This window comes from Pristiophorus japonicus, chromosome 12, assembly GCF_044704955.1.
Source record: "Pristiophorus japonicus isolate sPriJap1 chromosome 12, sPriJap1.hap1, whole genome shotgun sequence".
Classification (NCBI taxonomy): domain Eukaryota; kingdom Metazoa; phylum Chordata; class Chondrichthyes; family Pristiophoridae; genus Pristiophorus; species Pristiophorus japonicus.
This window is the reverse complement of record NC_091988.1, coordinates 125027784-125040230: the sequence shown is the minus strand read 5'-3', so window position 1 is coordinate 125040230 and position 12447 is coordinate 125027784. Positions and strand designations below refer to the sequence as shown.

At 49.8% G+C, this 12447-nt stretch overlaps 1 protein-coding gene across 1 annotated transcript in view; it reads right to left on the bottom strand.

The window, feature by feature from the left end:
* Positions 1-12447, bottom strand: part of LOC139277449 (transcription factor HIVEP3-like) — a 197995-nt gene that overhangs the window by 68497 nt on the left and 117051 nt on the right. Inside the window, exon 2 of the mRNA XM_070895920.1 lies at positions 463-593. Coding sequence (XP_070752021.1) covers positions 463-578 — 116 coding nt within the window. The 5' untranslated portion in view covers positions 579-593. The remainder of the gene's footprint in view (positions 1-462; positions 594-12447) is intronic.

Below are 12447 nucleotides of genomic sequence, written 5' to 3'. Positions count from 1 at the left end.
ATGAGAAAAGATTGGAGATGCTGGGTCTGTTTTCTTTGGAACAAAGGAAGCTGAGGGGAGACCTGATTGAGGTGTATAAAATGATGAGGGGCCTGGATAGAGTGGATAGGAAGGACCTGTTTTCCTTGACAGAGGGGTCAACAACCATAGATTTACAATAATTAGGGGGAGGTTTAGAGGGGATTTGAGGGGAAATTTCTTCACCCAGAGGGTGGTGGGGGTCTGGAACTCGCTGCTTGAAGTGCCGTAATCTGCAGGACTACGGACCATGAGCTGGAAAGTGGGATTAGGCCGGCATGGACACGATGGGCCGAAATGGCCTCCTTCCGTGCTGTAAATTTCTATGATTCTATGACACCAATCAGACCGGGCAAAACAGCTACAGCAAGGACCAATCCCGCCAGCACTCCACATATCAGGTCAGCTCGAGCCATCGCTGCAAACACACGTGTGCACACTCACCCCCGAGCCGAGCCGCTGGAGTATCTGAGCTTGCTCCTGCTGGGCCTCCTCCTCTCCTTGGCAGCGATCAGTGCTCTGGGGAACCGCCTCTGTTTGCAATGAGACGGCACTGCCATCTGCAGCTTCTCAACCTGCCAACACAAGGAAGGGGCATCAGTGTGTGTGTTGCCAGTGTCTGCCATGCCCAGCGGCAGTGGGAATTTAGTGAAAGTAGAACTTGGTTGCAAGAGGGAAGGAGGTGCTAAAGGCTTTCAACCCCAAGGGCCAACAGTGAGTACATAAATAATCAGAGTCATTCATTCGGTCGAAAGGATTTTTTTAAAGCAAAATACTGGGACAGCCAAGACCTGTTGCCTGCGATTCCTGAGCAATGGACGCTTCCCGTGTCCCAGATAACCTGGTGTGCAGGAGGGGCTTCCAGTTCACCAACCCCTGCTCTGGGCATCTGGAGTCACTGCAGGGCAGCTGGGAGGCTGGTCATTTGCTGGAGTGCAGGTGGTCACCCCGCAGCTACAGAGAGTTCAGGAGGGTAGTGAGCGGGAGGCCATCAAGCAGGGCAGGGTGGGGCAGGCAGTGCAGGATTCCTCAGGGAGTGTGGCCAAGCACAAACCGGCTTTCAGTGCTGAAGCCCAGTCAGGTTGAGGATATCTCGGGAGCACATGCACGGCACCTTGGGCAAGTGGCTGCACAGTGGGGCTTCGATAGTCAGGGGGACAGACCGGTGTTTCTGCCACCGGCGATGGAAGTCCGTATGGTGAGTTGCCTCCCTGGTGCCAGGGTAAAGGATATCACTGAGAGGGTGCAGAATATTTTGGAGGGGGTGGTGGCGGGGAGGACAACAGTCAGAAGTCGTGGTCCATGCAGGAACCAATGACTTAGAAAGGAAAGGGGTTGAGGTGCCGCAGTCGGACTTTCAGGAGCTTGTGAGGAAATGAGAGAGCAGAACCTCAGAGGTAGTAATCTAATGCCACGTGCTAGTGAGTGTAGAAATAGTCGGATAAGGCAGGTTAATGCATGGCTGGAGAGATGGTGCAGGAGGGAGGGGTTCATAATCCTTCATTGAGACCAGCCCTGGGGTGGAGGGACCTGTTCAAGGTGGAAGGATTGCACCTCAACAAAGCCGGGGCCAATGTTCTAGCGGCAAGGTTAACGAATGCTGTGGGGGAGGGATTGAACTCATTTAACAGGGGCATCAGGATAAAGCATTAGAGAGGGGAAACAAGGTGCACAGAGGACTGGGAAAGACAAATAGCACGAGAGTAAAGCATAGTTCACAAACAGAAGGGATCAGAGGAGCAAGTGGAGCATGTTGCAGTGGGAGAGCATAACCCGGCTATTCAAGAAAGGAGGGAGGGAGGAAACAGGGAATGATAGAACAGTTAGCCTGACATCAGTAGTAGGGTTAAAGCTAGAATTTATTATTAGGGACATGCTAACAGGGCACTTAGAAAATATTATTAGGATTGGGCAGAGTCAACACGGATTTATGAAAGGGAAATTGTGTTTGACAAATCTGTTAGAATGTTTTCAGGTTGTAATTAGCCGGTAGATAAGGGGGAACCAGTGGATGTGGTGTATTTGGATTTTCAAAAAGCATTCGACAAAGTGTCACACAAGAGGTTATTACACAAAATGAGGGCTTATGGGTTTGGGAATAATATACTGGCATGGATTGAGGATTGGCTAATGGACAGAAAACAGAGAGTAGGAATAAACGGGTCATTTTCAGGTTGGCAGGCTGTAACCAGTGGGGTACCACAAGCATCGGTGCTTGGGCCCCGAGCTATTCACAATCTATATCAATGATTTGGATGAGGGGACCAAATGTAATATATCCAAGTTTGCTGACGATACAAAACTAGGTGGGAATGTAAGTTGTGAGGAGGATGCAAAGAGACTTCAAGGGGATATAGACAGGCTAAGTGAGTGGGCAAGAACATGGCAAATGGAATATAATGTGGAAAAATGTAAAGTTATCCACTTTGGTAGGAAAATTACAATAGTAGAGTATTTTTTAAACGGTGAGGGGTTGGGAAATGTTGGTGTACAGAGGGACCTGGGTGTCCTTGTTCACGAATCACTGAAAGTTAACATGCAGGTAGAGCAGGCAATTAAGAAAGCAAATGGTATGTTGGTCTTTATTACAGGAGGATTTGAGTATAAGAGTAAATGTGGGGAGAAATTCTGCTGCTCAGCACCTCCCCTTACCACCTTGTGCCAACAGTGCCAGGGCTGTCAGCTGGCGGGCACCATCTACAGGGATAGGCCTCAGTACATTGTTCCACAAGTGATTTATGCGTGCCAGAGAGAGAAGGATGTATCTGCAGCCAGTGATAAAGGATGCGGGCCGTCATCCACAGCATATCGCCGTCCTGCACCCATTACAACATCAGAAATAGGAGCAGGAGTCGGCCATTTAGCCCCTCGAGCCTGCGCCGCCATTCAATATGATCATGGCTGATCGAATCATGGACTCAGCTCCACTTCCCTGCCCGCTCCCCATAACCCTTTACTCCCTTATCGCTCAAAAATCTGTCTATCTCTGCCTTAAATATATTCAATGACCCAGCCTCCACAGCTCTCTGGGGCAGAGAATTCCACAGATCCACAGATCCTCTGAGAGAAGAAATTCCTCCTCATCTCAGTTTTAAATAGGCGATCCCTTATTCTTAAACTATGCCCCCTAGTTCTAGATTCTGGTCGCTGTATTATAGGAAGGACGTGATTGCACTCTGGGCCCTGCCGATGTTCCTCCCCATGCTCCAAACAGCGACCTGGGTTTTGAACCTCTTATGTGGCACCTTATCGACTGCCTTCTGGAAATCCAAATGCACCACATCCACTGGTTCCCCTTTATCCACCCTGCTTGTTACATCCTCAAAGAACTCCAGCAAATTTGTCAAACATGATTTCACTTTCATAAAACCATGCTGACTCTGCTTGATTGAATGTCCTGCTACTGATGGACTCCAGCATTTTCCCAATGACAGATGTTAGGCTAACTGGTCTATAGTTTCCTGCTTTTTGTCGACCTTTTTTAAATAAGGGCTTTACATTTGCGGTTTTCCAATCCGCTGGGACCTCCCCAGAATCCAGGGAATTTTGGTAGATTAGAAACAATGCATTCACTATCTCTGCAGCCACTTCTCTTAAGACCCTAGGATGCAGGCCGTCAGGTCCAGGGGACTTGTCCACCTTTAGTCCCATTAGTTTGCCAAGTACTTTTTCTCTAGTGATAGTGATCGTTTTAAGTTCCCCTCCCCTCAATAGCCCCTTGATTATCAATTATTGGGATGCTTTTAGTGTCTTCTACCGTGAAGACAGAAACAAAATATTTGTTCAAAGTCTCTGCCATTTCCCTGTTTCCCATTATTAATTCCCCAGTCTCATTCTCTAAGGGACCAACGTTTACTTTAGCCACTCTCTTCCTTTTTATATACCTGTAGAAGCTCTTACTGTCTGTTTTTCTTTTTCTTATTAGTTTACTCTCATAATCTATCTTCTCTGTCTATTTTTTTTTAGTCATCCTTTGCTGATTCTAAAAATTTCCCAATCCTCTGGCCTCCCACTAATCTTGGCAACATTGTATGCCTTTGTTTTCAATTTGATACATCCTTTACTTCCTGAGTTAGCCACGGATGGTTCATCCTTCTCTTAAAGTCTTTCCTTCTCACTGGAATATACTTTGCTGAGAGTTATGAAATATCTCCTTAAATGTCTGCCTCTGCTTATCAACCGTCTCACACTTTAATCTATTTTCCCAGTCCACATTAGCCAACTCTGCCTTCATACCTCTGTAATCGCCTTTATTTAAGATTAGGACACTGATTTGAGATCCAACTTTCTCACCCTCTATCTGAATTTGAAATGCCACCACTGCACGAGTCACGGGGAGCTGATGTGCAGACTCCAGTGGCTCTCCTCTTTAATGGCTGCAAGACACCTACTTCAATGCTCGTTCCCGATGACACAATTCCTCATTTTCATTACCGCTTGGAGCCTAACTGTCATATATTTCACACTACTGTATATAACTGTATCTTACCATGCTATACATGACTGTAACTAGATATGACCTGTAACCACAAGCATACTTTATCACCAGGGGTGCACTTGCAGGAGACACTGCATACCTGTTCCACACAGGTATATAAAGGCAGGTCTCAGGCAAGTGTGGCACTCGAGAGCTGTGAAATAAAGGTGCAGGTCCAGAGTGACCTTGACTTCAGCATGTGCCTCGTGTGAGTCTGCACTGCAGGGTCAGGACTTTACAGTGGCGACGAGTTACGGGATCACAGAATCCACAGAATGGCTACCAACAGCTCAGATGAGAAATACAATGCTGGAGACAATTGGGAGGACTTTATAGAAAGGCTTCAGCAAAGCTTTGTAACCAAAGACTGGCTGGGCGACGATAAGGCAGACAAGAGAAGAGCCCATCTCTTGACCAGCTGTGGCTCGAAAACATACGCCTTAATGAAGGACCTGCTGGCACCCGAGAAACCAGCAAGCAAGTCGTTTGAAGAATTGAGCACACTGGTGAGAGACCACCTGAAGCCAGTGAGCAGCCTACACATGGCCAGACACAGGTTCTACAACTACAGACGCTGTGTGGGCCAGAGTAGACCCGACTTTGTGGCAGAACTTCGGAGGCTGGCTAGTTTATGTGAGTTCTCCAATGAACTAAGGAGAGAAGTACTGAGAGACTTTTTTATTGAAGGAATAGGCCATGCAGGCATATTCTGAAAGCTTATAGAGACCAAGAACTTGACCCTAGAGGCAGCAGCACTGGTTGCACAGACATTCCTGGCAGGAGAAGAAGAAACGAGGTTGATCTATACTGCGGGTACGACAACTAACGAAACATCGAAACAAGGGGTTCACAGCGTGAAACGAGCCGCTACCCCCACACACAGACAAAGGCAGGAGAGCAGGCCTTCAACAGCAGGCAGTGGCGCCAGAAGCCATCAAGGGCCACAGGAGCGGCCGTTCACACCTCATCAACCCACAATGCGAGCAATCAACTACAGACTGAGAGAAGCTCAAGAACGATCAGCCAGACACAGCTCATCCTTCGGAAACACTGGAAGCGGTCTGTGCTGGAGATGTGGGGGAAGGCACTCAACAAAGGGGTGTCGATTTCAGCATGCTGTTTGCAAAAACTGCAACAATACAGGGCATCTGGCTCGCATGTGCAGCAAAACAGCAGCTCGGCTGGTATACGAATTGGAAGGGTCAGAAAGCGGACCAGAAGACGGTGGAGACAGTGCCCAGGACGCCGAGGTACAGCGGTTAACACGATCAATGTCCACTGTTCTTACAACAAGACGTCTCCAATAATGATGAGGGTCCTACTCAACGGGATATCCGTCAACATGGAACTGGACACGGGAGCTAGTCAATCTCTCATGAGCGTCCAACAAGTTGAACAGTTGTGGTCGCACAAAAGCAACAGACCAAAATTCACAAGGATCGACACCAAACTAAGGACCTATACCAAAGAAATCGTCCCAGTCCTTGGCAGCGTCATGCTCTCTGTCACACACAAAGGGACAGTGAACTGACTTCCCTGTGGATTGTCCCCGGAGATCTCCCAGCACTGTTGGGGAGAAGCTGGCTGGCAAAACTAAATTGGAAATGGGATGATGTTCCTCAGGTTCCTCATTGTCCATGCTGAACCTTTTTTTTACTTGGTCCAGATGCTTGCGGCATATCTGCCCATTGTTGAGTCTGACCACTATTCCACTCTTTGCCAATTACAGTACCCTCGAGCCACTTGGGCCCAACAGCATGATTAAGAACAAATACAGAGTCATCGATTTCTATCCATCTCCCCTTTGAGTTACGGTCGTGGCACACATTTTGGGACTGGCGCTTGTCCTCAACAATGTCGGACAGGACTGGATGAATGAGGGACAGCCGAGTTTTAAGTGTATGTTTCATGAGTAGTTCCGCTGGTGGGACTCACGTGAGCGAGTGTGGTCGGGACCTATAGGCCAGCAGGCGGCGCGATAGGCGGCATTGAAGGGAGGGTCCTTGAATCCGGAGCATGCCTTGCTTTATGATTTGGACCGCATGTTCCACCTGGCCATTGGAAGCCGGCTTGAACGGTGCCGTCCTGGCATGTTTGATGCCATTACCCGACATAAACTTCCGGAATTCATAGCTCGTGAAACACAGACCGTTATCACTAACCAGGATGTCCGGCAAGCCGTGGTTCGCAAAGACCGCACGCAGACTCTCCACTGTGGTGGATGTCGTGCACGAATTCAATATGATGCACTCGATCCATTTCGAGTACGCATCAACAACAATGAGGAACATTTTTCCCATGAACGGGCGCGCGTAGTCTACGTGAATACGTGACCATGGCCTGGTGGGCCAGGGCCACGGGCTGAATGGGGTATCCCTGGGGGCATTGCCCAGCTGGGCACATCTTGTGCACCTGCGAACACAGTGTTCCAGGTCTGAGTTAATTCCAGGCCACCATACATGTGACCGGGCAATGGCCTTCATCAGCACGATGCCTGGGTGCTCGCTGAGGAGTTCCCTGATGAATGCTTCCCTTCCCTTCTGGGGCATAACTACCCGGCTGCCCCATAGTAGGCAGCTAGCTTGGATGGAGAGCTCATCCATCCGTCTGTGAAACGGTCTGACCTCCTCGGGGCATGCTCCATGTGCGGGCACCCAATCAGCAGTCAGGACACATTTCTTAATCAGAGATAGGAGGGGATCTCTGTTGGTCCAGATTTTGATCTGGCGGGTTGTGATGGGGGAGCCTGCACTGTCAAAGGCATCGACAGCCATGACCATCTCAGCGATTTGCTCCGCTGCCCCCTCGGTGGTGGCCAGTGGAAGCCTGCTGAGCGCGTCAGCGCAATTTTCGGTGCCTGGCTGGTGCCGTATGGTGTAGTCATACGCAGCCAGCGTGAGAGCCCATCGCTGAATGCGAGCTGACGCATTGGCATTGACAGCCTTGCTGTCTGACAACAGGGATGTTAACGGCTTGTGGTCCATTTCTAACTCGAACCTTCTGCCAAAAAGGTGCATCTTTTTCACCCCGTAGACACATGCGAGTGCTTCCTTTTCAACCATCCCTTTCTGCTTGGGAGAGCGACCTGCAGGCATAAGCCACAGGTTGCAGTTGGCCCTCATCATTACCCTGCTGCAACACACACCCAACCCCATAGGATGATGCATCACATGTCAAAACCAATTTCTTACAGGGGTTGTACAGAGTTAACAGCTTATTAGAACAAAGTAGGTTCCGCGCCCGATTGAAAGCCCGTTCCTGACAGTCCCCCGAAAACCAATCACAACCCTTATGCAGGAGCATGTGTAGCGGCTCCAACAATGTGCTTAAGTTCGGCAGAAAGTTCCCGAAATAGTTCAAGAGTCCCAGAAATGAACGCAACTCCGATGTGTTGCCGGACCTGGGCGCACAACGAATTGCCTCCGTTTTGGATTCGGTGGGCCGGATCACGTCTGCGGCAACTCTCCTGCCCAAAACTCGACCTCTGGGGCCAAAAACACACACTTGGACTTCTTTAATCGCAGGCCTACCTGGTCCAGTCGGCATAGCACCTCCTCCAGGTTGTGGAGGTGTTCCTCAGTGTCTCGACCCATGATAAGGATGTCGTCCTGAAATACGATTGTTCCGGGGATGGATTTGAGCAGGCTTTCCATGTTCCTCTGGAAGATAGCGGCCGCTGAACGAATGCAAAATGGACACCTGTTGTAGACAAACAGCCCCTTGTGCGTGGTGATGGTGGTCAGTAGCTTGGATTCTTCGGCCAGTTCCTGGGTCATGTAGGCCGAAGTGAGGTCCAACTTGGTGAACAGCTTGATGCCTGCCAGTGTGGCAAAAAGATCCTCCGCTCTCGAAAGCGGGTATTGGTCTTGTAGTGACACTCGGTTGATAGTGGCCTTGTAGTCGCCAGAGATTCTGACCGAGCCATCCGTTTTTAGGACAGGGACGATGGGGCTTGCCCAGTCGCTGAATTCAACGGGCAAAATTATGCCCTCTCTTAGCAATCTGTCCAACTCACTCTCAATTTTCTCCCGCATCACATACAGCACAGCTCTGGCTTTGTGGTGCAATGGTCTGGCATCCGGGGTGATGCGTATCACTACTTTGGTACCTTTGAAAGTCCCGACACCAGGTTGAAATAGTGACTCAAATTTCTGTAGGACCTGTGAGCATGAAATTCGCTCCACAGATGAAATGGCGTGCACATCCCCCCATTTCCAGTTCATCTTGGCTAGCCAGCTCCTCTCCAAAAGCACGGGACTATTACCCGGGACAATCCAGAGTGGCAGCCAGTTCTCTGATCCATTATGTGTGACCACCAACATTGCACTGCCTAGCACTGGGATGATCTCTTTGGTGTACGTCCGTAATTGCATGTCAATGTGTTCTAGTTTGGGTCTGGTAGCGCTGAGTGGCCATAGTTTCTCGAATTGTTGGACACTCATGAGTGACTGGCTGGCCCCTGTGTCCAGCTCCAGGCGTACCGGGATGCCATTTAATAGTACTTTCATCATCATCATCAAGAATGTTCCCAGTGTTGGGGAAGTCCAGAACCAGGGGTCACAGTCTAAGGATAAGGGGTAAGCCATTTAGGACCGAGATGAGGAGAAACTTCTTCACCCAGAGAGTGGTGAACCTATGGAATTCTCTACCACAGAAAGTTGTTGAGGCCAATTCACTAAATATATTCAAAAAGGAGTTAGATGAAGTCCTTACTACTAGGGGGATCAAGGGGTATGGCGAGAAAACAGGAATGGGGTACTGAAGTTGCATGTTCAGCCATGAACTCATTGAATGGTGGTGCAGGCTCGAAGGGCCGAATGGCCTACTCCTGCACCTATTTTTTTGGATATGAGCTATGGATGTTTGCCACATGAACCCGCTGAACTTCAGCGTCCATTGCTTTGTCCCAAGCATCAATCTGCCTCGCAGACCCCTCTTCTGGTTCATCTGCCTCGTAAATCAGCCTCGCTGCGGGCTTCCTGCACATTCTGGCTAAATGTCCACTGAAGTTACAATTTCTATAGATAAATTGTTGAAACCTGCAGGTTTTTGCAGCATGTCTGCCCCTGCACCTCCAGCATGAGCTGAGATTGTTGTGAACAAAAGGGCTGTTACCAGGCATTCCTTTCTGATTGTCTCTTTGATTATTCTTGAGCATTCTGTTAATGGGTGTCAATGGCTCTATCCCGGGACGCATTGTCCACCGTGATGGCATAAATGTCCGTTCCCGGGATGGTGGGACTGACCTATCAAGAAAGACTGGATCAACTGGGCTTGTATTCACTGGAGTTCAGAGGAATTAGAGGGGACCTCATAGAAACGTTTAAAATTCTGACGGGTTTAGACAGGTTAGATGCAGGAAGAATGTTCCCAGTGTTGGGGAAGTCCAGAACCAGGGGTCACAGTCTAAGGATAAGGGGTAAGCCATTTAGGACCGAGATGAGGAGAAACTTCTTCACCCAGAGAGTGGTGAACCTGTGGAATTCTCTACCACAGAAAGTTGTTGAGGCCAATTCACTAAATATATTCAAAAAGGAGTTAGATGAAGTCCTTACTACTAGGGGGATCAAGGGGTATGGCGAGAAAGCAGGAATGGGGTACTGAAGTTGCATGTTCAGCCATGAACTCATTGAATGGTGGTGCAGGCTCGAAGGGCCGAATGGCCTACTCCTGCACCTATTTTCTATGTTTCTATGTTTCTATGTTTCTATGTAACCTGCCATTGTCTCTGTTGAGGACTCATTCTAGAGTCTGTTACTGCCTGGGTTGTGTCGAATTGCCCTTGCCTGCTGCGGGGTTCTGAGTCGCGTTTACAATGTTAACTCCCTGCTCCATCGCCACATTGGAAGCAGAGTTGCACACGCATATCATCTTGGTTTCCTCCTCCCCCTCCATGAAGGTCTGAGCCATCAACGCCGCCGCTTCCAAGGTCAAGTCCTTGGTCTCAATTAGCCTTCTGAAAATCCCGGCATGACCAATGTCCTCAATGAAGAAATCCCGTAACATCTCCCCCCTGCAGGCGTCTGTGAACTTACAGAGGCTGGCCAAGCGTCACAGTTCCGCAACGAAGTCCGGTATGCTCTGTCCTTCCCGATGTCGGTGCGTATAGAATCGGTGTGGGGCCATGTGTATACTGCTCGCGGTTTGAGGTGCTCACCGATCAGTTTGCTGAGCTCTTCAAAGGTTTTGTCCGCCGGCTTCACGGGTGCAAGCAGGTCTTTCATCAACGCGTACATCTTAGGTCCACAGCTAGTCAGTAGATGCGCCCTTCGCTTGTCAGCCACTGCCTCTCCCAGCCAGTCCTTTGTCAAAAAGCTCTGCTGGAGCCTCTCAACGAAATTGTCCCAGTCCTCACCAACACAGTACCTTTAATCTGTGCTACTGGTGCCATTCTCGTGAGTCGTAGATTCCCGTTTCTCGTCGCCAAATGTAGTGTCCTTACACACTACTATAAATTCACACGAGGAACATTCTGCAGACTAGGTCACTCTGTGACCTGAACCTTTAATCACAGGACCAAGAAGTGATGACCCTGCGTGGGACCTCATTTTATATACCTGGATGAGCAGGTGAGGAGTGTCTCCCACAAGTTCACCCCCGGTGGTCAAGGAGTGCATTTCTTAGGTGTACACAGCATTGCAGTGTTGTTATGAAGGTTACAGTTACATGAACGTTACATAAATGACAGTACGGGTCCCACACACACTGACTCTCACTGGGTTACAGTCCCAAACACACTGACTCTCACTGGGGTACGGGTCCCTCACACCCTGACTCTCACTGGGTTACAGTCCCAAACACACTGATTCTCACTGGGGTACGGGTCCCTCACACACTGACTCTCACTGGGGTACAGTCCCACACACAGTGACTCTCACTGGGGTACAGTCCCACACACACTGACTCTCACTGGGTTACAGTCCCACACACACTGACTCTCTCTGGGGTACGGGACCCACACACACTGACTCTCACTGGGGTATGGGACACACACACACTGACTCTCACTGGGGTACAGTCCCAAACAGATTGAAGCTCACTGAGGTAGGAGTCCCCCACACACTGACTCTCATTGGGGTACATTCCCAATCATACTGACCCTCACTGTGGTACAGTCCCACAAACAATTACTCTCACTGGGGTACGGTTCCCACACATACTTACTCTCACTGGGGTACGGGACTCACACACACTGACTCTCACTGGGGTACGGGTGTCTTACGTTTTGACTCTCACTGGGGTACAGTCCCAAGCACACTGGCACTCACTGGGGTACGAGTCCCACACTCTCTGACTCTCACTGGGGTACGGGTCCCACAAACAATGACTCTCACTGGGGTACGGTTCCAACACACACTGACTCTCACTGGGGTACAGTCCCAAACACACTGACTCTCACTGGGGTACGGGTCCCTCACATAGTGAGTGTCACTCGGGTACAGTCCCACACACACTGACTCTCACTGGGGTACTAGGCCCACACACACTGACTCTCACTGCGGTACAGTTCAACACACACTGACACTCACTAGGGTACGGGTCCCACACACACTGACTTTCACTGGGGTACAGGTCCCACACACACTGACTCTCACTGGGGTACAGTTCCCACACACACTGACTCTCACTGGGGTACGGGTCCCACACACACTGACTCTCATTGGGGTACAGTCCTAAACACACAGACTCTCACTGGTGTATGGGAGGAACACAAACTGACTCTCACTGAGGTACGGGTCCCACACACAATGACTCTCACTGGGGTACTAGGCCCACACACACTGACTCTCACTGGAGTACGTGACCCACACAAACTGACTCTCACTGGGGTACGGGTCCCACACACACTGACTCTCACTGTGGTACGGGTCCGACAACAATGAATCTCACTGGGGGATGGGTCCCACACAGACGGACTCTCACAGGGGTACGGGTCCCACATTCACGGGCTC